At 39.5% G+C, this 25,099-nt stretch overlaps 2 protein-coding genes across 2 annotated transcripts; one reads left to right on the forward strand and one right to left on the reverse strand.

Annotated features, from left to right (window-relative positions):
• Nucleotides 1-521: 521 nt before the first annotated feature.
• Nucleotides 522-1,962, reverse strand: LOC126377172 (uncharacterized). Its single transcript, XM_050024868.1, has 2 exons — nt 1,676-1,962; nt 522-1,586 (listed from the first exon to the last, which is right to left on the reverse strand). The coding sequence occupies exons 1-2, from the start codon at nt 1,809-1,811 to the stop codon at nt 682-684; spliced, it is 1,041 nt and encodes a 346-aa protein (XP_049880825.1). The 5' UTR covers nt 1,812-1,962; the 3' UTR covers nt 522-681.
• A 68-nt stretch (nt 1,963-2,030) lies between these two features.
• Nucleotides 2,031-24,068, forward strand: LOC126376982 (A disintegrin and metalloproteinase with thrombospondin motifs adt-2-like). Its single transcript, XM_050024546.1, has 13 exons — nt 2,031-4,540; nt 9,319-9,494; nt 9,841-10,012; nt 11,529-11,861; nt 12,023-12,231; nt 12,631-12,822; nt 13,035-13,163; nt 13,484-13,595; nt 14,084-14,230; nt 15,482-15,787; nt 16,207-16,330; nt 17,095-17,270; nt 22,818-24,068. The coding sequence occupies exons 1-13, from the start codon at nt 4,367-4,369 to the stop codon at nt 23,082-23,084; spliced, it is 2,517 nt and encodes an 838-aa protein (XP_049880503.1). The 5' UTR covers nt 2,031-4,366; the 3' UTR covers nt 23,085-24,068.
• The last annotated feature ends 1,031 nt before the right edge of the window (nt 24,069-25,099 follow it).

Consider the following 25,099-nt stretch of genomic DNA (forward strand, 5'->3'; position numbering starts at 1 on the left):
TGATATCTATTTTATGCTAAAAAGACTACAATAATCAATCAGCCTTTCATATTAAAAAGCAATTCTGCCACGAAACTTGCAACTACTTTTCAGAAGTCCTAAGATATGATGAACCGTATGGAGTGATGAGGGTTATCAGTTCTATTAGCATACCTACCTACTTAGAATTATAAATCAACTGAACGCATTTTAAATTTTGTTTTCAGTTATTGTTTCCATACTTTTGCGACGGAAAATTCTACTTGATATTAACTCAGAATCATGGTCTGAATCATCCCCCTCAGTACCTACTCGTTACGATGTCACTAACACCCTGTAGATAACAGTAAAAAAGAAAGTTACATAATAATTTTGTTTGTTTCGTTATGCAATAAAGTTAATAGGATAGGTAAATGTACTTATAGTGTTTTTACTTTTAAATTATTGGCAAAATATTTCACAATATTAGGTAAGTACCGCATTCCATTTATTGAAAAAAAAAAAGATAAAAAGCAAAATAGGGTTTATTTCCTGAACAAGTAGCCCAATAGTTACTAAAATAGAAATAGGTACCTATTGTATCATTTTACATACAAGTGCTTATTTTAATATTAGGCACAAATGTTTCATCTATCTTAATTTAATATTATAATTTTATTTGTTTTTACATATCTAAGTATCATCATATTATACATAAAATAGTCACACATTTTCAGGAATTTTGGCACCGAAGGAAAAAAATACTTTTAGAGGTTGTATAACAATAATACACAAAATGGGCCGTATTAATGATGCACTTAAATAAGCACTACTTAACGCTAAGTTTATAACAGTGATCGTATTGCTCTGCAAATATAGGTCCGGCGCGGAATCATATCCACTAATTGACGTCGAATAAACACGATAGCCAGTGAGAACCGCGCGAGGGGTGCACAGTATAACGTGCACAGATATCAACCACAACGACAGCTTCAATGCCGCTACCGATTCGTTGTTATCTACCCCAGACGGTCTTCTCTTTGAAAATAATTTAACAATTATGAGAACAGCGGCTGAGCTCATAATAAACAAAGGTAAGAATAAATTGAAAGCAGCAAGCATTATGTGCATATTGAATTGATGACTGGAATCCAAAGTGCATATAATAACATTTTTCCCCGCATGGACCGTCGTAGCTAGTGCGAATTCCGGTATGCTTAATGAAATCGCCAGAATCCACACAAAAACAGTCGGCAGAGTAACCGGTATGCCGGTATCGGCCACGCGGTAATCCAAGTTCATGGTTCGCGGTGGTGTGGATGAATCACTGTTTGCTACTAAACTGTGTTGTGATGATCTGATTTCCTCGTCATCATCTCTACTACGTTTTATTTTTCGGTCTGTTGATTTTTCTTCCAGTCGAATCGTAGTAAGCGTATGTAGAGCCATTGCAGAAACTAAATAAGTGGTTAACGTCGTAGTGAAGACGCTCAAACCTTGATGAGCAGTGCAAGCAATGTTTCCAAATTGCCATGTCCTTGAGTTTAGTGACCATAATTCTGGTCCAATAACAGTGCCAAGGAGAATAATGTCTGTCATAGCCAGTTGCATGATGATAGAATATAAGCCTGTAATTAAAACATTTCTGTAAGGACTTATGTCAAAAGCTAGTATATTGTAGGTGGGACATCTTCAATAAATAATTGAATTGAAATACCGGTTCTCGAGCGTTTGAGAAGCGCGGCCAGTACGGCGCAGTCTGCGAGGGCAGCGGCGCCGGCGACGCACGCGACACAGGCGGCTAGCGCGAACGGCGCGACCGTCGGCGGCGGGCTGGGCGCGAGCTCCGACATGGCGTCGACCGTCCAGGAACGTACCGGGATCAATGACTCGAGCTCCGCGTCACCCGCGTGCTCCGCCGTCCTTTACTGTTCTTTTTTTCCAGCAGTGAATCACCACGATATCGACGGCACGAACATGTGCGTACGATGGGAAGTAAATAACTTTCAGACTAGTAAGTTACAAAATATATTATTATAAATTATAATATTAATGTTAAAGAGAATTGTGACAAGTTTGACGTGGAACTCCGCGGCCGTGTGCGAATATAGTCTTCGCTATAAAATGAAGGGCTGGTAGGTGTTTCGTTCATTAATATTCCATGTTCGCAACTTACTGCCGCTTGCCGCTATGACGACGAATATCCAAGTAGCATTCATTTAGTTGGAGCCGTGGTAGCCCAGTTGGTAGAACGCTTGCCTCTCACTTTGAGGTCGCAGGTTCGAATCCAGCACAGGCCTAAACCAATGATTGTCGAATTTGTTTTCAAATTCATGTTTGAATCATAGATGATTATCACATGCTCAGCTCAGCGGTGAAGGAAAACATCGTGAGGAAATCCTCATTCTCGAGAAATGAATTTTTCGAGGTATGTGATGTGCCTAACCTGTATTGGGCTGGTTTTCCCTTCGAGGGTTGGAAGGTCAAACAGGCAGTCGCTTCTATAAAAAGCCGGACCTGTCAAATCTTCAGGTTAGGTAAACGGGCCTTGTTAAAAACAGGATAATGCTATGGAGATGATGATTCATTTAGTTGCTTTTCTATTCATAATTAAGTTATTACCTATGTGATTTGTAGGATAATAATGAGGATTCTCTAACTGGATCTAGACTACTCTACTCATGCTTTGGACATGGGCGGCAGGGGAGCATAGGTAGGATAGCCTACCTATCATACCATAACCTAACTAAACACTGCACTAGGTTACACTGTAGACAAATTAAAAAGGTAGGTACCTATACCTACCTACTTATTAATAAAAAATAATTAGATATACGTGGCAAAAGCATATACCTAACGTAGTTATAGAATGATTATCTATACTAAGGTAGGTATACCATTCATATTGGAAAGATCATTAAAATAAGCATCAGGTTATAAAGTAGTAGTGGTGCGTTTTCATAGATAAATCCGTGTGAGAGCCCTCAGCGCTCCCCATTTGTCCGGCCAGTAGTTAATGTCATTTGCGCTAAATGAAAGTACATACAATAAGTCACATCAAAAATATGCAAATATATCTATCTTGTATAAAAATATATTCAAAACAAATTGCCAACAGCGAAAAATACTACTTTTGTCGCAAGATATCTACATGTTCTTTGATTTATATTTTCTAAGTACCATAAGTATATATTTAAGTATGCCTACCTATAAAATCTCTGAATTTGCGAGTAAAAGTAATATTCGCCCGGAAGGACTTATTTAAGGACATTAGTTACCGTTAGCGACGCCGTTAGGTTGGATGCCTAATTATATTTATCAAAACGTTAACATCCTTACAAATTTCAAACAACGAGTGCACACATTAGTCATGAAACCGCAACCCGAAGAAAGCAAATGTCGGAAGGGATCTCATTCCGTTATCGAGCCACTCAGAAAGTATGGCGCATTTCTTATAAGCAAAGAATTATTATGATTAGCAAGTGACCCACATACCATCGGCAGATATTTGGTTTACTGGGTATGTATTTCGCTTTGTTTTGCGACATCGCGTGCTTTAGATGAGTTGTACTTAAAACGACAATACAAACGAGCTCTTGGTAATTAAACTCGATAAAGAAATGCGGGTAGTAGACTGTTGTGCTTTCCTCTTATCTTCCACATTAAGATAGGAGTGACATAAGTGTTATGTGTGATTGTGGAAAAAGTGGGCATGAAAGTCATTGACACAAGAATGTTGTTAGGAACATACCCCAGTCATGAAATATATTTTCCTCGATCATCTAGTACCTATACTTACTTTAATGTTCCTATCCTAAATCGAAATACGTACATACCTAATTAGATTCATACATTGTGACAATACACGCCTGCAAATATATACGTAGTGTAGAGAACTAATTATTGTCTGTCTCTACATCGCAAGCACACTACACATAGGTTTTATACGGACGAATCTAATTGTCAGATTATGAATATAAGTAGATTATTTAAAAAAATCGTTAATTAATGAGAAAGATCATGTCATCGCACGATGTTTGTTCAAATGTGGGACGCAGACACATGCATGTTCGCGTTGAACTGGCGGGCGGGCCGCGGACCACTAAGGAGTCGATACTGTTCATTTGTTTTGATTGGCGGCGCGGCCCGGGTGATGGATGACTCGCGACAATGCTCCTCCGGGGACGCGTGTGGGCGGTGTCTTGACAGCCAAATTCTGCACTTTCCTCCGACTTTCTCTCCGAGGTGCGAAAGGTGTTCACTCGGGGGCTCGCAAATACTCGCAATGCTTATTCGGTAGCTGGCGCCGCATAAGTGTACGCGTTCTAATCGCAGCGCAGCAACGATCGGGTCGGTGATCGCTTGTCAGTTGTCGGTGCATCGCGCGGGAGATATTCAAAGCACCTGCATGCCTTTCCGAGTCGGAGTTTATAAAGAAGTGTTGCAAAGTCTTGGTGCATACAGTCAGTGCAGGCAGGGCGCAGGGGTGCGATGCCAGAGGGCAGCCATGGGGGCTCGGCTTGACATCGTGATGGTGGCGCTGTTGTGCGTGCTGCGGGCCGCGGCGCCCGCGCGCTTTCCTGTAAGTAAGCTACGAGGGCGGGCGGCCGCTCCACCGCATACTACTTATTTACCTATTCATCAGTCATTTGAATATTTAATATTTCAATTTCATTTTTTCTTTCGTCTACCTAAGTATTTAATAATGACATCAAATGTAAAAAAAAATGTTATGGAACTGTCTGTTAGAACTGTAAATGATTACTTATTTATGTGCACTATCCATTCATAAAATAGTAATTTCATCCTATTCTTAAAATATAATTTTCAAGCCATCCATCATGAAATGTAAGTAAATCAGTGATTGTAAAAATATAATTCACTGTTGTAATTATGGCAGTAAATACTAAGTTTTAAATAAAGAGATCCTCAATTCAAGCGGTATAATAATGCCTGTGTCGGATTGTGTTTTGATACGTATTTTTTTGCAATAATTGTTGAGGTAGCCTAATCTAGATTCTATACTATATTAATTTTGAACAAAACATCTAATAGGTGTATAAGTAGGTACGTGAAACACGGATTCTCAATATTTACAGCGTCCGGTAACGCCACCTGCGGTAACAATAACAACAACGCGTGTTGTAAACGAAACACAACGACCACTTACAGCTTTTCAAATTCAAATGCTCCATATTCTATTATTATGAGGACTAGGTTGGAATTCAGCAGTAGTTGACTAATGCATTTTCCAAACAATCAATCAATAATACTTTAAGGGCGGTATTAATAAACTAATCTCAGCTTCGAGACTGCACTCAAGATCGTGTCAATGTGACAGTTCTCATATAAAAACAGAGACTTGAGCATGATCTTGAGGGCAGTCTCAGTTGAGATTCGTTTATTAATACCACCCTAAGTATTGCACAACGACATACTTATACAAAGGATATATACGAATAAAAATAAGCACAATAGGCGCCTTTCGCACGTTCGTAATAACAAAAATCATTCCCAACCTAGTTAACCTAAACCTAGTCAATTGCATAGAACACTAGACTTCCAATATTTCGGAACAACTGCATGAATGATGAAGGCATAAGTAATAATGATTCAAATTAAAAATACCATCACATTAACGACGACTTTGGTACCAACAGGAGAGCTACAGGACCCCTAGAATTGTGCGTTTTTGACGCTCAAATAGGGCGGTGTAAGTTTAGCTAAGTTTTTTTGCCCTCTCTGGTCGTCCATGAAACGTACTACATTCGAATAATACTCTAAATATTACATTAGGTAGGTAGATATGTACGAAATTACTCATCATTCGCAATACGGCAAAAACCTACGCGAATAAGGAAAATAGTAGTAGAATACTTAAATAAATGAAACTCCATACCTAAGTTGGTGGTATATGGGAAAATGAGAAGCGGGCAATTGTGCCAGCCGGTAATACCGTACTGTTATATAACTTTGCATCGTGCTGCATACTTCTTCCCAAAACCTAATATTACGGAGACTTTCACTGAATTCTGTTATTCGGGCGTAAGTTTTTATTTTAGCAATTATATTACATAATAAAATTGAGTTTAGGTGTTTGCCGCACTGGATCACGTAGTGAGTTACACAAGCGGTAACGTCACGTAGAGTTTTTCAATCGGCGGCTGATCGGATGAATCACGGGCGCCATTACATTACGGCCGGCGCGGCGCGGCGCGGCGGCGGCGGCGGCGCGGGACGTGCCCGGCTGCGACGTAATTGAGATCGATGCGAGTAACTTTCATCATCCGCCATCAGCTAAAAACGTAACACTGCACAATGGAATTCCAAAATTAAAGTAATTACTTTTAGTGCTATTGCGCTGCACTTGTCGGGAGTGGATAATTCACTGTACTCCATTGTCTCGCGTTGAAAAGGAAAAACAAATAGTTTTACTTTCCCCTTTACTTCGCTCGCATCCGCTAATGTCGAACCTACAGCTGACTCACGTGGTGGTTATAGATTTCGGTTTCACTCACCTCCATCAGTTTGACTGACTTGCCAAAAAGCGATACGTACCTACCTACTTGCACACTCACAAATTAACTCGACAAACAACTCCTATTGAATGATGGTTTTGTTACTTAGACAGGTACCATCAATCATAAGATTTATGACTGTAAAAGGGAATGAATGAAGCTTAACGTCGTGAAATCTATGTATGGGAAAACATTACGTCATGTATTTTATAGGTAGGTATACCTACATGACTACTGTTTACTTATTTGGAGAGAATAATGTATAGTCACTGTATCTATTCAGACTACTCCGAATTGAATTCAATTTGTCGACGGTTAATTAAGATGTTTAATATAGGCGCATTCGACAATTGGAGAGATAAAAACGAGTGTGGGAACATTGCTCCGCAGCGCGTCAATAGTGCGAAAGCGTTAACCAGATGTTTTACTACCGTTGGCCACCCCGGCTGATTTGCATACCTACTCCAAAATACCTATCATTTGAAAATACTGTTTTGAAACCTACATAATATAATAATTCCGCGTTAAATAAATCGCTTTAATATGCATATCCATCTAAGTCACATTCAAAAATAGAGTCTATGTTCCAAGTAAGGCTCGTGTGTTGGATAACCAAATAAAGATTTCTATTTTGATAATATTTTCTATACAATTTCTGATGTGGCGATAGTACGCAGTGTTGGTATTCGCACATGGTCGTTAACTGGGCGGGCACGTTGTCGCCGCGACCTCGTTAGTCACCGCGAGCATGAGTAGCAGGCGATATGTCGCGGCCCTGATACCCACATCGATTATATTGTACAACTCTCAGATGACTTGATCTGCCGCAGCACCCATCATATTCTCGGTACTGTAGAAATCGCGTTTGTCACGACTGACCTTTCCTTCATTAGTATGTTAAACCCACATAAAGAGGTGTTGATTAAGTTAGGCGTCTTAAAAATGGACACCTTTTTTTTTTTCATTTAGAAGACATCAACGCGCGCTGTAGTAGTAGTAGTAGTAGTAGGTGTAGGAAAGGAAGCTAGTTTTTAAGTGTGTTGAATTAAATCTGACTTCTTTAAAGAAATTATTAAGTACCTATGTTTTTATAGTGAATAATATAAGATGATCCCGATGGATATAATTAATTACTAGCCAGTAGTAGGTAAAATACTACCTATCTATCTGCTAACCACGACGTTCAATGCTTATAGAATGTCGTAAGATTAATTTTATTATTTTTGTAATTGTGTTAAACATAGTCATTTTAATAAGTCATAAGTATAACTATAGGTATTCTAAATAAAGTTATTTATACTTCCATGTTTCATAAAAATGGTTAGTTATTATCTAATTGGGCCTAATCTAATAGTTTTCTGGATTGCGCATAGTCGGGGCAGAGATCTCTATACTTACCTAAATTCAATATTAAAGTCATCTATCGTGTGGGTTCTGTGTGAGGTGGATGACCAACCTCATCAACCCTGGTGTCAGGGTTATTACTGAGCCGCCAAAGGCCCCTAACATGGCTCATGCAACGACTACATACCTACATCACTAAGTAGCAACCGGGACTAACGGCTTAACGTGCCTTCCGAAGCATGGATCATCTTACTTTCGGACAATCAGGTGATCAGCATGTAATGTCTTAACCAAACTAGGGGTCACAAAGTAATTTTAGTGGTATGTTCCCACCGGGATTCGAACCCGGTACCTCCGGATCGTGAGCCCAAAGCTCAACTACTGAACCATTTCAAACCATACTAACTAAAGGCAAAGGCGTACACATCCTTCAAGTTTCCTTTTTTTTTTACTGTTGGTGTGTCTCTACGGATTGAAATGAATAGCTGCTTCTGTAAAAAATCAGGACTTATCAATAGCTTCAGGTTTAGTAAGTGGATCCCAAAAGAAAAACGGGCAAGTATTACGGAGATGATGGAAAGCTCTTATAAAGGAAACTAATGAAATGCGTCAGACGAACGCAGCAAGTAGCGCTCATGTAATGAATACAAAGTAGGGTGCATTAAATATCTAATAAAGATGTACGAGAAGAAATTTTATTCTATTAAGTACCTAGAGACATTATTTTTCTCTTTATTAATACATAATTAAATAAGTAGATACGTATCACAAAGTGACAGGTTCGCAGATGCGATTGGTATTGACGGAGTTTGCCAACAATTTTTTTGTATACGGGTAGGTATAGGTAGTTGTTTACAGCGACATAAGGTATGTACTTACTATATTTATATGTACATATTTTATACATAGCTGCCATATATATGTAGTCCAGCAACTTCAAGGTTATAAATAAAGAAGCAAGTGTCTTTTTCACCAAAGTTGTGTCTACTTTGGTGAGTCTTCTTTAAATTAAAACATGCTTCAAATGTACATCCAGTTGATATCGATAGACTGTTTTCAGCTAATACTTTCTTATTCTCGGCTAATACTCGTGCTAAATACCTACCTTTTTTTTAACGTGACTTATTGTAGATTTGCCGCAGATGGCATTAACTACTTGGTCGGACAAATGGGACTAAATACCTACCAATACACGTTACTTACCTACTGTCTGTGGGGCCTTTGGCGGCTCAGTAATAACCTTGACACCAGGGTTGATGAGGTTGGTATTCCACTTCACAACCCACACGATAAGAAGAAGGCCTACTGTCGGAAGGAAACTAAGGTAGTTCATCTCATGTCGTCGGCGCCAGAGAGTGAAAATTCCGTAAAGAAAATCACTAACGCCGACTACTAGTGAGATCAAAATGCATTGATTGATTCGCGTCAGTTTTCAATCTCAAGCTGTAAAAAAATATTACACCTACTTACCTCTAAAATCCAGGAACTGTTCCTGCAGAGCTGGTGGGACGAACAGCCTCGCGGGCCGGAGGCAGAGTCGGCGGGGTCAGCGCGGGCGGACGGCGAGGACGTGCAGGTGGTGTACCTGCCGGCGCTGCTGCCGCGCGAGGCGCAGTCGGCCGCCGACCGGCAACAAGACGTGCCCGTACATTACAGCTTCGACGCTTTTGGACGGTGAGTGAAAACAAAACTTTATTCCAATTATTATAAAATAAATTGAATTATAAAGAATCACGCTTATTAACGTTGTTTGGGGAAAACAGAGTGAGAACATAACTTGCGCTGTTTACAGAAATAGATTTTAATCAGTCTATGAACAAATATATTACTTTGGATAATTTATATGTAGTATTTTGCAAAATAATATTGTTTTTTGTTTGTTCTTACGGAACTATGTATAATATTATCATAATACGATTTCAGCGCTCCTCATTTACTTACGATAACGAGTTAGCTACTAGTATATAAATGCGGTTAAACTCTTAATGCATATTTACTTAAATTTCTTTAATAATTCCAGGAATTTTGAGCTAGAACTAGTACCGAACCGGAGGCTGGTGTCGCCGCAGTTCCGGGTATGGTCGGAGCGCGGTCAGGAAGCCCCGCTGTCGGGGGCCGACGCCTCCTGCCACTTCCTGCACGCGGGGCCGGGCGCCGTCGCTGCGCTTTCCGCCTGCCGGGACCATACTCTTGTAAGTGGTTTTAAATTTCACTAATATCGAAAAAACAGACTTTTACCAGCCAATACTTCTTGCTATCGCAATGAGAGACTTTCTAGGCTACGTTCCCCAACAATGATATTAGGATCATATAATATGTTATAGAATTTGCTACCTATATTGCTCCTCTTCATTTTGATCAGAATAATAATGGGTGGAAGGGTGTTGTACCTGGGTGTAATAACAAGAGTCATCATTTATACCCAAAAACATACGTCCAACAACTATATACGTCCCACTGCTGGACACAGGCCTCACCTCAATCAACCGGAGGGGGTATGGAGCATACTCCACCACGCTGCTCCACTGCGGGTCGGTGAATGATAAAAACAAACAATGATAAAAGATGCATAATAATTATATCTGTTATCTATGAAATTAGAAGGTAAAACGAAGGAAAATCTGTACAGCGCCATCTATATTATATTTTTTTGGGGAACGTAGCCGCTACTACCCACTTCTCAGTTCAAAACAGCTAATTTTGTCTCCGAACTAAAAATAGAAACGAGAAGTAATTTATAGGTCCCGGCTATACTAGCCGTAAAACACCTCCAGTAACCCGCAGTAGGGAAGCGTGGTGAAGTATGCTCCATACCCCTCCAGCTGATTGAGAGGAGGCCCTATGTGCCTAGCAGTGAGACCTATACAGGCTTTATCACTTTATCTGCTAGACCCATGTGACAAATATAAGCATTTGGAACCTCGGGGCGTGCGCTACGCACACGCGTAGCTATCACGAAAGCTGTACCAACGAATGTGCTACCAACACGCCAACTGAGTCTTGCTGTCCACACGAATGTGCGCACCGGTAACGCGTAGTGCGTTCATACAATGCCTCGACGGGCCGCCGACGCGCCACGCCGATCCTAACAATTTCGATACAATAGGTACTGCGTGGCCGTGTCTCCGCTTCCTTTTATTGAAATTGTATAATATATTAAATTTCTATATCTGTATAGGTCGGAAATTCGTTAGTATATTTACATAAACTTGATTATAGGCCATAATATCCAGTTGATATACCATTCACCACCTTACCTGCTTTTTTAAAATAGTAAATAATTTTATTCGTTCTTTTCTAACATACTTTCGTAAGGCACTGTAATATAAAGCGCGTGTTTTGAAACTATGCGAAACATTCGGATCAGCTATATTAAATAAGTATTTATTGTTCTGATATCGAATAAACAAGTTTAAGTAAATATGAAAACGAATTGTGTACCTTATGTAGGTATAGCTAGATATATAGTTTTCTAAAGACGACAACTGAATTTTTTTAAGATCCAGATAGCGGGTTCAAGATTTTTTTCCCGTTAAACTGACACAATAAGTATTCGTCTTAGGGAAATATACTCCTGAAAAACTTGAGGGTTACTAAGAGAGCACCCATATTAACACATTACATAGATTACAATACATAAATTCACGCCTATTTCCCACCGGGGTAAACAAAGACCGCCTGTGACCAACCTTTTTAATGATGTTTCAGCACGGCCTCATTGTGATGGACAACTCCACTTACGAAGTCCGTCCGCTGCCGCTTGGCGCTGGTCGCGCGGACAATGGCGACGACCGCACGGCACACGTGATTCGGCGCGCGCCCCCGCCCCCTGCACCCATGGACGACGCGCGCCCGCTGCGGCCCCGTGCGCGGCGTCCACGCACGCCCTTCTCCCTCCCACGGCCGCCCAAACTCGGCCCCGCCAGCTACACCATCGAGATCGCCCTGTTTCTCGACGAAGCCGCCTACAAGATATTCTATCCCTTCCTCAATTATAACGAAGCGGATTTGCGAGACATGCTTCTTGCGTACATAAATGGCGTAAGTATTTCTTGACTACTTAACAAGATTTGTTTCGGACGATATTCACTGCAGAACGAAGAATTAATTCCTACAAGCCAGTTTTAGACCATCGGCTTGTTTTTGGCGGCATCATTTCGATTATGCATAATCTTCTATCTGTATCTCTCATTGCATTCCAGGTGCAAGCTCTATATCAGCACTCGTCGCTGGGCACCCACATCCAGCTCTCCCTGGTGCGGCTGACGCTGCTAAGAGCTCAGCCGCCGTCGCTGCCGCCGCACGCAGAGCGCGGGCGCCTGCTCGACTCCTTCTGTGCGTACCAACGCTCGTTGAACGTGGAGGACGACGATGATCCGCAGCATTGGGACATGGCGCTGTTGCTCTCTGGGTTAGTCGACTATTATTATGTTTAAGAATGTACCTACAACTTGCTTAAGCCAGCGCAAATAAATATTTTCAAGTAATTTTTAAAACAGGCAGAGTCAATCAACATATATTATACTGATGTTTGAACTGCTCTAGTAGCACAATTGAATGCCTGTCCAATACACGTTTAAACTTTAGTTCCTTTCAGTAAATTTATAGAGTTAAAATATGGAAAAGATTCATCGTGATCAAATCCTAAACTTGACGTTAGATCTATTGGAAAACTATTCAAACAGTCTCAAAACATTAACGACGACTTCAATGACTTGCAATTTCCAGCCCGCTAAGATACTTTTTTTCTCTTTTTTATAATAAAATGATGATGTCATGAGACAACTACGTGGCTGGCGGTTTATTGCAGGCTGGACTTCTACTCGGAGGAGGGTGGTCGGCGCAACGGCGTGACGATGGGCCTGGCGCCGGTGGGCGGCGTGTGCCTGCCCGCACACGCCTGCGTGGTCTCAGAGTTCGGCACCACAGACGTCCTCGGCCGACCCTACCCTTCAGCCGGCTTCACTTCAGTCTACATCCTCGCACACGAAATTGGACACAAGTCTGTTACTACTATATTTAAGCAACGCACTTAATTAATATATTGAAAAGGAGAAAAGTCGTTTCAAAAGCTCTATTTGAGCTTACGTGAAAGTAAGAATAATATAATATAGTTAGAATAGTAAGAATCTCTTAATTACATTGCAAAATGCATGAAAGACTATGCAGTATAGCATTGCAAGCGTTTCATGATTATGATAATTTTTATTTCAGTTTGGGCATGCACCACGACGGCACCGGTAACGCTTGCGCGCGCGACGGCTACATCATGTCTCCCTCTCGCGGTACCAACGGTGAAGCCACCTGGTCCACGTGTAGCGCCAAAGTCGTGGCTGACTTACAGTAAGCTTTTCCCATTATACCACAAAGTTATAAATCCTTTGGTCGATTAGGACATTGCAGGCTGAGTCACTTTCCCGGCTACTAGCCCCAAACAACTTCATTATTCCACATACCCTTTGCGTTTAATTGATGCCAGCAGTGGGACGGAAATAGGCTGTTTATAATAAAAACAACGTGTTATTTTACTATAAACGATTTGGTTACAAGCCTCTCCAATTCGAGCACTTGCATGGTACATTTAACTACTTTTTTACTCTATCCTATTCTGTGCCATAACACTAAAACCTGTAAAGATGAGGAAGCGCCACGTGACATTACAGGTGGGCGACATGTCTACTGGACGGCGGCGACGATGAGACTCCTGAGGAATTGCGCCACGAGCGGTTCGGAGGAGCACCCGGGGTCATCTGGGGTGCTAAAAAACAGTGCGAGGTCCGTATAATGCAATAGTCGTTAAGTTCCTCTTCTAAAGTTGAAAGATCGAACCTTTACCTAATACCATAGAAACGCGTAATACTTTCGCACGGTCAGAATGTTTAGTTATGGAATTGTAAACACAACGGATAAGGTGGATTTTTGTAGGAAGAATCTGTATTTGCTTTCAGCATCTTTCCTCTGTCCTCGCCTGCAAACATTATTTGCTTTAAGGCCTTCATGTCCTTCTGAGCATTTATGACTTATAAAAATTCTGTCTGGGTGCCAAAATACTGGGCTGAAAAAATCTGAATGCCATCGAAATGACAAGAAGAAGAATACGGAAAATAATGCAACTAATTGCAGAAATCCTTTACCAAACGCAATGCAGATTCTATAATGATAGAATAGAAATATTGACTGTAGGATAGCTCAATAGGAGCGGGTGCAACTAATTTCAGATTTACTATACAAATATCATGAAACCCTGTATTCTAAAACTTCAGATTCTGCTGCGCGACTCGGACGCGGCGCCGTCACCTGGGGCCCCGACGGCGGGGCACTGCGCTCAGCTGGCGTGCCGCTCGCCACACCGCGCCGGGTTCTATTACGCCGGGCCCGCGCTGCCCGGCACGCCCTGCGGCACCCATATGGTCAGTTCTACACGTTGTTTATTGCTTCTAATATAATAAAATTAATATATTTATAATAAAGAATTGTAAGCGAAATCAAAATACACTCTGCCAAGCACACTCTGAGGCAAGCACATGGTTAGTTTTACACTTAATATGGGAATAGTTACACCAACGTTATGCTGAGTTTTATAACAATGAAACGTGTCCTGCCTGACGTTGCGGCGAGCGAAGACGTCAACTATCGTTTCAAGGTCGCGGGCGCCGACACCAATCGAATAATATCGAATAAGAAAATAAAGATCCGTATCCGTATCCGCGGATCTTTACACTAAATATCCGTATTCAGATCCGTATCCGCGGATATACATTTTTAACGATCCGGCATATCACTAGTATGTAGTAGACTCTACATTTTGAAATAATTTAAGAACATATAAGGAAATCTGTCATAATACAGTTCATCACATCTATACGTACATTTAAGACTATACGTGGTCAAGGAATTCAGAATAGCAAAATGTTAGTGACCCGATTATAACCGGCAACAATGGACTTACCGGAAGCGTACCGTTTGCCAGTTAAATAGTTTGGTCAGACTACTTGCATCACGCGATAGCAATGTCTGTAGCTGTACATAATGCTAGCTTTGTCATTGAAGTCTCGAGTGGGTTACAAAGATTAAATAGGTACTTAAGCTAATTGCCACATTCCTTGCCGAAAATGAAAATTTTTGTAACAGCCTAATTTCCGACGATCCCCCAGGATTGTTCTATGTTTACGACCGATTATTACAAACAATTTAGCTTCGGAAAAATTGTGACGAAGAATATGATAATAATATAGGGTGTTAGTGACATCGTTACGAAAACTTTGAGGGATGATTCAGACCATGATTCTGTGTTGATATCAAGTGGAATTGTCCGTCGCAAATGTATGGAACAGAAACTTAAGAAATCAAAAATTTTCATGAATTTTCTGACCGGAAATTCCACTTGATATCAATTCAGAATCAGGGTCTGAACCATCCCGCTCAGTATTCGTTACGGTATCACTAACACCCATACCTATTTGTATGGCTACCTGTACGTACTTGGACAGGGTGTAACTGACTGAAAAATTCCACTTGATATTAACTCAGAATCATGGTCTGAATCATCGCCCTCAGTATTCGTTTCGATGTCACTAACACCTGTATACATGAAACTAAAACAATCAGTGTTTGAGAAAGAAAGGAGTACTACGGATCCAACTAATAAATCACGTTGTCAGTGGTGTCAAGGTGGGGAGTGCGTCGCGTCTGGAGTGGGGCCTGAGGTCAGCTCGCAGGCCCCGGGGGCTGCCAAGCCTGGGTCTGGCGGGACCGGGAGCGGGAGCGGTTCTACTGGGGATAGTAACACTGGGGGCAGTAACACTGATGGCAGCGGTAATGGGGGTTGGAGCGGCTGGTCTTCGGGCACCTGTCGATCGGGCTGTACTTCAAGAGCTCGAGGATTCCGAGAAAGAAGACGATCCTGCCCGGCAGCAGCTGTCTGTGAAGGCGCGTCGTATGACGTCGTGCTGTGTGATGATACTAAGGTAAATTGGAGCTTTATTAGCGTGGATACTCAGTTCATCTTGCGATGGAAGTACCTTTGACTATATTATGAACTTATGTCTATTTCAATTTTGTGAAACTTTCAACCGCTCATAAGAAAAATTCGAACGTAAGTAATAATCACGTCGAAAAATAAACTCTAACGCAACTACTTTACAGGGTACCTCCTCAGAGTCCTTTCATATTTGGTGGACGAGACCTTTGTTAGCAAAATTTTGAAACCAGAATAGTTTAAAACTAAAATGTTGAACTATTCTTGAAACTTGAGTGTTTGTCACACCAAGTTGCATAGAAATACTCGACACTCTCGCCGCAAAACGGTTTATCGTAGCTACGTCAAATGCAATTATCGTAAAATTTCCTCATGTGTTAACGAAGCTGATGACGTATCGTTTCCCAGGTGTGCGGCAAGAAGCGGCGCGTGAGTGCGAGCGAGCTGGCGTCGAGGAAGTGCGCCGAGTACGCCGCCATGCTACCGGAGCTGGACCCTCGAGGGGGCGGCCTGCAGGCACCGCATGACTCTAGTAAGTCGTCACACAGGTGTACTTAACTGCTGGTTTTCCTGATACGATCATTTCATATTATTCTGCCTTCTTTTAATTAGACTGCCAAACCAACATCGCGTGGCTAACCGGCAGAGTTGTATACTGTCGGGGCTCTTAGCCTCTTAGGCTAAAGATATTTTGTTCAACGAGTATTGTAGTATAGTATAATTTAATATATAAGGTATTAACATCAATGGGACGTGAGTGGTCCCTTAGAGTAAACATTTACCGTTTGCCGTTTTTAGATTTTCTTTTGTTTTTGGCCGTTCACGGCTTGTTCATCATAAACAGACAAGCAGTTAAATTAAATGATGAACTGTTATCTATTTGGGCGATGAGTTGATAACATGTCTGTCACTGAACGGTCCACCATATCTATTGACACGAATATCAGTAGTGACTGTGGATTGTCTTATTGATGACCTTTGGCTCTGCCCATTAGGGATCCCTAGTTTGGTTAGGACATTACAGGTTGGTACCTCATTGTCCGAATGTAAAACGATCCGTGCTTCGGAAGGCACGTCAACCGTTGGTTCCGGTTACTACTTACTGATGTATGTACGTAGTCGTTACATGAGTCATTGCAGAGGCCTTTGGCGGCAATAGTAACCCTGACACCAGGGTTGATGAGGTTGGTAATCCACCTCACAACCCACACGACAGGAGAAGAAGATTAGGGATACGGGCGTAGCATGTCTACGTAAATATGTGTAGGTATGTAATACATTTCTGCTTTCTTGCAGCTCGTATGTGGATGGGGTGCGCGATCTTCTGCCGGCGCGCATCGGGCGGTGGTTTCTACGCGCCACGTGTGGAGCTCAACGACGCCGGCCTCGACCCCTACTTCCCCGACGGCACCTGGTGCCACCACGACGGCTCGCAGGACTACTACTGCCTACAGCATCACTGCTTGCCAGAGGTAACATGGTCCTTATCATCATCAGTCCATTAACGTCCCCACTGCTGGGGCACGGGCCTTCCCTATGGATGGATAGGGAGATCGGGCCTTAAACCATCACGCGGGCCCAGTGCGGATTGATGGTTATTAACGACTGCTAATGCAGCCGGGACCAACGGCTTAACGTGCCTTCCGAAGCACGGAGGAGCTCGAGATAAAACTTTTTTTTGTGGTCATCCATCCTATGACCGGCCTTTGCGAAAGTTACTTAACTTCAACAATCGCAGACCGAGCGCGTTTACCGCTGCGCCACCGAGCTCCTCATGGTCCTTATATTTATAAATCACAAAACAACACTGGCCATCCAAGTGAGTATGGAGGAGTTGCTATCCGGCGATAACGAAGGCGAAGGAAGGGAAGCGCGATTTTCTGGAATTCAGCTTTCTAGCTTTTATGATCGTCGTAGAGATCTTTGTTATGTAAAAAGACCGAATAAGGGCATTTAGATAAATACATAATTCTGAAATAAGTTCAAACAGTCAGCAAAAAAAACAAACCGCTACGGAAAACCAGCATTTTTTTAACAGAAATAGGCCATCATCTAACCACAATCTCACCTGATACTTAGTGACGATGTGTTCTTATGTGGAGTAGGTAAATGCCTATTCATTCTAGCTTTTAGAATGAATAACCAAAAGCGTCTATACCGATATTACACCTTAACAATGGCTAATCATGTCACTAGGTAATTGCTACACCTACGCCCTATATACCAGCAAATGTAGACTATTTAGGATAAATAAGGAATTAGGTATATTTACTGTACGACTATTTGTGTGATTTTATATTATTATTTGCCTATTTTTAAAGTCCAGTATCAAATTTGTAAACTGTAATAATACTAGCTAATGCATAGATCTAATTATTTTCACAAAGCATTTTCCTTATACAGAAGTAATAATATAACTATTAGCTTTGTATTGTTTGATACACATTCTGTCAACCGTTTCACACACATCACTATAGTAATAAAATAAATTGTTACCTAGACAAAAGAATTGTCCGGTCGTTACATTGTATAATGCGATCATATTTGATTGTAAGCAGAATAGATTTAATATAATTTATAATGCAAAAGTACTTCCGGTATTTACTACGATTGCTACTATTTGCATTGATAATAAAATAGTATAGTTCTGCAGTATAAACCTATATAAACTGACACAAACCTATTTAAAATACATTACAAATAGGTTTTGTTAAGTATTAGTGTCTTGGAAATATCTAAAAACTTGATACTTAAGTAAGTACGTTTATAAATATTAAATATTTGGTAAATTCTAAAAAAAAAACACAGAACTCAGTGAAGCGTGCGTACTCAGTATATTTTGCGATGGATATACTAGCTTCTGAAAAGCCCGATTAATTAATATACTTGTGAGCCTATGTTATGTAAAATCAGGTGTTATGTGGCAGGACACCTAACTGTATTACATATTTACGTATACGTATACAGAGTGTTAGTGGCATCGTAATGAATACTTAAGGGGATAATTCAGACCATGATTCTGAGTTAATATCAAGTGGAATTTTCCATCATTTCCGTTTATAAGTACGTACAGGTAGCCATACAAGTACGTATGGGTGTTAGTGACTCCGTAACGAATACTGGGGGGATGATTCAGACGATAATTCTGAGTTGATATCAAGTGGGATTTCGTCACTAACAACCTGTATATAAACCATGCCATGTGGCATTCATACTTCTTCTTCTTGGAGAACTAGGGAACTAGACGTTCTTAACAAATACAAAAGAACTGTAATACATTTCAGTAATTTTTTTTACAAAGTTTCTGTTTAATCAATATCTTAAAACTGTTTCTAAATGGTAATTCATTACATACCTATACAGGTGTTAGTGACATCGTAACGAATACTGAAGGGGATGATTCAGACCAAATATCAAGTGGAATTTTTCGTCGCAAAATTAATGTTCCTTTTTAGTTTTTTTTTAATTATTATCAATTCGATACTTTTGCGCTGGAAAATTCCACTTGATATTAACTCAGAATAATGAGCTGAATCATCCCTCTCAGTATTCGTTACGATGTTACTTACACCACGTTCAAGTACATACAGGTAGCCATACAAGTAGGTATGAGTGTTAGTGACAACGTAATGAATACTGAGGGGGATGGTTCAGACCACGTTTCTGAGTTGATATCAAATGGAATTTCCTGACGGAAAATTCATGAAAATTTCAATCAATCAATAATACTTATTGCACAACAACATAAACAAAGGACATAAACATACGACACGATACAATACGATACGATATGTATATACATACATATAATTTCTTTTTTTTTAATTATTTTCAGTTCCATACTTTTGCGACGAAAATTCCACTTGACATCTACTCAGAGTCATGGTCTGAATCATCCCTCAAAGTTTTCGTTACGATGTCACTAACACCCTGTATATACAATAAACTAACATCTTGAAATATAACGTAATCTAAACAAGGTACGGAGACAAAGTAATAAACTAATCTATTGGTTTTACGATGCAAGATGTAGGTACCTACGTAGAGTTTAATATTTAGACACGTTTGTCAAATAGATGTTGAAAGCCTCTACAGTGACGTTGGTAGAGAATAAGACTGTGTGGTTTCTTTGCTGCATAATGCCCTTATCTACCGAGAAATAGTTAAGCCTTATATTATAAAGACGTAATCACTTAAATAGATGGTTTACAGAGTTAATACTTACATAACAGCTATTTTGATTTGTTTTCGTATCTTTTGTTGTAGGAAAAGTTCTAGGTATCTCTAATATATTTAAGTAGCTTAAAATAAAATAAATATGTCATTTACCAAGTAGGTCTTCATTTAAATACTGTAAAGACTCTCTACTTACCTAATCACAAAATGTAGACGCTTAATTAACATACCTATGCCGCATCAATTGGTTGTTTTATAAATAAAAAAGCCCATTAACTATATTTAGTTATTTTAGAAAGACAGATTTTAATTGAGAACTAATATAAAAATAATATTATTATATAAATAAGCTTAGTTTTACTGAAAGTGGTACTGAAAACATAATAAAAATTAATATACGTGGACATAATAAAGGTATTCAACAATCACGTGAAAAGTAGTTACACTACTTAGACTACGAAATAAACGAGATTAATATTATTGTCTTTGTCGTATGTCTATGAGGGCTCTATCACACTGGCGTGTGTCAGAAAGATACTTGTGAAAACACTGTATACTCGACTTTTAGCAGTGTGGTCTTCCTACACTAGTAGCTAATTTACTTTACCTTACACATCGGAAACAACCATATTTTTAAGGGGCTACCTTCATGGATCAGGTAAATTGACTAATGATTAAATTTCAATGACATTACCATTAGTTAATTAGCGTGTACATTTGTGAGACATGACTAAATAATAGGCTACTTGACAACCTAGTCAAATGAGACTCTACGAAACGTCAAAAAGAAAGTTTTCTTCGGAGTTTGTATGGAAATACTGTCCAGGGACGTCATCAATAAAAGCGCTCAAACGTCGTACTTAATGTTACTAATTCACATATAAAAAACGAAAATAAGTCGAAAATTAAAATGAGATTGATTTTTGATCATCTAAGACTGGCTTCTATTTCTAGATTAGCTTTTTATGATTTATCTTTGAGCCAGTCAAATACCCAATTTCATGGTCTTTGCATAAGTAGCGTTAAGCCACGAGATTGTGTCGCGCTCCTAAATAATTGTACTGCATTTGTTCAGAAACCATCACAATCTGTAATCGCCAGTGTCGTTTGTCCCTTTGAGTACAATGGCAACATATATCAGTGAGCAAAAGACGTGTGGTTTAATGCCATTGTTTGTCAACATCGCTGCGTCATTGTCACGTGCTCTGATACATCGCACACCTCGGGACGACGCCTCCGTAACAGCCTCTTTATGTACCATGCTCTTATCTTATCGACTGCCTACTCGCCGAATAACATTACTCATTAGTATGTACTTTGGGATTTAGACAAACTAAACCAAGTGAATTGCATATTTCTGCCAAATCAGATCGTTTGCGAGATAAGTAAATAGTTTGCAATTTCCAGACATTTTTCATTTTCCGCCCTTTACTGCAAGGAGACTGAAGTAGTAGATATTAAGAGTGGCCTACCTTTTTTTCTTATTTGTGGCTACGGAGATTTTTGTAAATTTTCATCACTACCGACTTCACCGAAGGTAATTTAATAAATAAAAGCAAAAATAACTTTTGTTTGTAGGGTGGAATTAATTCGTTAGAATACAATAGCAGCATAGAACACGTAGCTAAAAAAAGCCTGAAAGAACTGAAATATATTGAACAGCTTCGAAGTTTTGCGCTTACGTATGCGTGGCTTCGTTACTCAACAGATTACATAATTTTCCAAAATATGCGTATGAATATAGATGCTGATGATTTATTGTCAATAAAGTTTCCGTAGTTATTGATGAGACAGTTCGTCTAGTTTGTTTGTCATCAACACAGGGGCACATTTTATGGCTGTCTGTGCGTCATATTTGCCGATTTGCCGTAAATTAGTCGCTAATCTGTCACTGTTTATCAGGACGTTTAAACTATGCCATGGTAAATTTCTTTTTGACCTGACGTATGCAGAAATGTTTGCCTTGATAATGTGAATTATAAACATGTCCACTCGTATCACAAGATGTTTTTGTCTGGACCTGTAAACCAAATACTTACACTTATCTACATATTATAATTTGTGTCAAGCGACTTCCATGTTTAAAAAAAAGTTACTTGTAAATGGTATCTATCATATTTAAACGTACCAACCGTGGTATAATGCACATCTAATTACTGTACGTTGTACAACGTACGCGTGGAAGGTATTATCTTCGTCCTACGTACCTACTCATTATAATGTACTCACATATGAAGTACAACTTTAACTAGAGCTCTGACACCTGTGTAAGAATTTCAAAAAACCCCGGATGTGGTGCCATTTTCAAGGGTCTTTTTTAAATGGTTTCCAATAACGGATGGAAGCAAGGGCACTGAGGATCACATTTATACAGTTATCAAGGTTTGCGGCTAGCTCACTGCCACTGTGATGTATAAATTACTGCACTTTGCATAATGCTGTTCCTGCACCTACTTTAATTATAGCCTGAAACGTGATACTATCATTTATGACCCATTTCAAACATAAAACATATAAACAGGTATTATATACAATAGACTTTATTATGTCATACTTAGATACCAGTCAAATGAAGTCATAAAGAATAAGCACTTTCAGAACAAAAGCTGCCATTAGAATGAACAATTCGCGCCGGTTGTGCAAGACATAAAATATCTATCCATACAAACACAGGTTATAGCATAACGAGTAGAGTAATGAACGAACCAGAGATTCAGAATTATTTTTAGTCAAAGGAAACTCGGCGTATGCATGATACTTAATGAGTAGTATTATGAAAGCGTAAGTTCCTGCCTGTTACTAAATAGCTACATTATTAATGTTGCTTTCTGTTTATTTCACAGAATTTCAAGATGACAGCGCAGTGGCACATTTGGGAGCTTCCCAGCGAGGACATTAGCGGTTCGTTCAATGCGCGCGCGCGCTCGGCGCCTGACGACTCCGACATGGCGGCAGCCATCCGCCGCTACTTCTCCCTGGACGAGGGCGGAACGCCACTGACTAGAGCTGCGCTTCCCCCGTATATTGAAGACGAACCAGAACAGAATTGGGAGGTCACCGACTATGTTGAAATAGAAGAAAGAAAGAAAAACGTCCCATTAGAAGCATGAGTGTCCGTAGACGATCTTCATTGCTACTTTTTAACTGCACAGCAAAAGTTATCTGGGATCCAAACCGAAGAATCTTAAAGTAATTCTCCGTTTGTAAAATAATAAGTACCTAGGTATATATATTATAATATACATCTATACCACGTTCATCTGCCGCTCGGCGGCAGCCACGGATTAACCTTGTCGTAAGATTTGATACTTCAATGCCTTATTTGATATAATATGAAGAGTTCCATTCCACATTAATAGCAATATATAGGTCTACGTCTAGTATAATATGAAAGTCACTATTTTATCAATGTTTTCGTATTCAACTTGTATTTACAATTTTATCTTGCCAAGTTATAAATGTTATTGTAAATGAAGCCGTCTCATTAATCCTAGTTCAAAAAGTTATCTGGGGTAATTAGCCTATTTTCTTTATATTCCAATGTCTTAGGTTTCTATTTACGGTATATGTAAGTTTAGGTAAAGAACTAAGAAGAATTGCATTTAGTAGTGTTTAAGATGACAGTATTATAGGTGAAGCGAATTAGAGCAATCTTTCTTTAGAAACAACACGCATTTATGCCAACAAATGCATAACTATGTTGGCGTTACTTATCTTAATTATTTTTACGTTTTCTTTTTTTAATTTAAATATTTATTAAAAAATATATATAATCTTCTACTCTCGTGGGGGTTGTGAGATCAACGATCGACCTCATCAACCATGGTTGATACCGGGGGGAAGGGTGTGATCATAAGATTATTCGAAAGAAATATGATCCGTGTTTCGGATAGCACGTTAAGCAGACGGATCCGGCTACTATTTATAATAATGGGTTATTGGGTCATGTCGAGACCTACGGCGGCTCAATAGTACTTTATAATTATATAAATAATTTATAATTTAAGTTAGAATTAAGACAGAAACGAGAATCCCTCAAATGCTAGTCTTTTATTTATAGAATTCGTTGCTGGATAAATCATCAGTATTTCTATTTAAAAATAATTTATAAACGTACTTAATAATTATTTATTTATAAGTTTTTTTTTTACGTAATTCAATGGATTGTATTGTTCCTTTGATTTAATTGAATGGAAATAAATTTTACTCGCAACGACTGCCGACGTTTATATCTCCTTGAACCTGCATCTACTATAAACCATTGTAATTTATTGCAAGCGGTATTACGATTATATTATAGCTTTATTAGTATGTGTTAGGTAGTCGTTGTCTGCTAAACGGCGATTGACGATCCCTGGGCTGCATACGAGATTTATCGATTAGACCATACATGCTAACACCATGGTAATAGCTCCTGACTGTGTCTTTATCAAGTATTTGGTACTATGTGCTAACAATAAGCCAGTCAAAATATACTTGGCTGTTACTTTGATTGAATATTGCGTACTTAGGAACACTAAATACAGCATCAAGCAGCACTTTAGTAATCATACCTATTGTACTAAGTGCTAAGATAAGTGGCATCTTTGGTTTTATAACAATATCTCATTAGGTAACCGAGAAAATTACGAGTTCCGAGTTCATACTCGCCATAACTCTCCTTCTCATTGCTGTTGAAAAAATAATGAAAATTATACTACTTTAAAGGTCAGCGTGCTGTACCACCTTTACTAGTTCTTAGTGTCATGACATGACCAATTATATTTTTTTTATATTTTACTAACGTACCTTACGTGAAAGGATACGCATGCGCGTGCAATGGACATTTACCTACTACGAATGGGTACGGATTGCATCGAACGTCACAAGGTTCCATTCCATAATAATACATCATAGGTCTAAAATGTTAAAAAATGAATAAATAGTATTTTAAGATAAAACGCTTCAATCATAAAGAATCCAAAAGCCAAGGGCTTACCAGAGCAATAAGCATTTGCTTTTTTAATAATTAAAAGACTTCTATTATTGGAATACACACATATGTATATCATAATATTAGAACCAGCATTCCTTCACTGCTATTGTTTCTAAAACAGATAGGTACCTACGAGTAACAAAGCGAATC

This window comes from Pectinophora gossypiella, chromosome 2 (assembly GCF_024362695.1).
Source record: "Pectinophora gossypiella chromosome 2, ilPecGoss1.1, whole genome shotgun sequence".
Classification (NCBI taxonomy): Eukaryota; Metazoa; Arthropoda; class Insecta; order Lepidoptera; family Gelechiidae; genus Pectinophora; species Pectinophora gossypiella.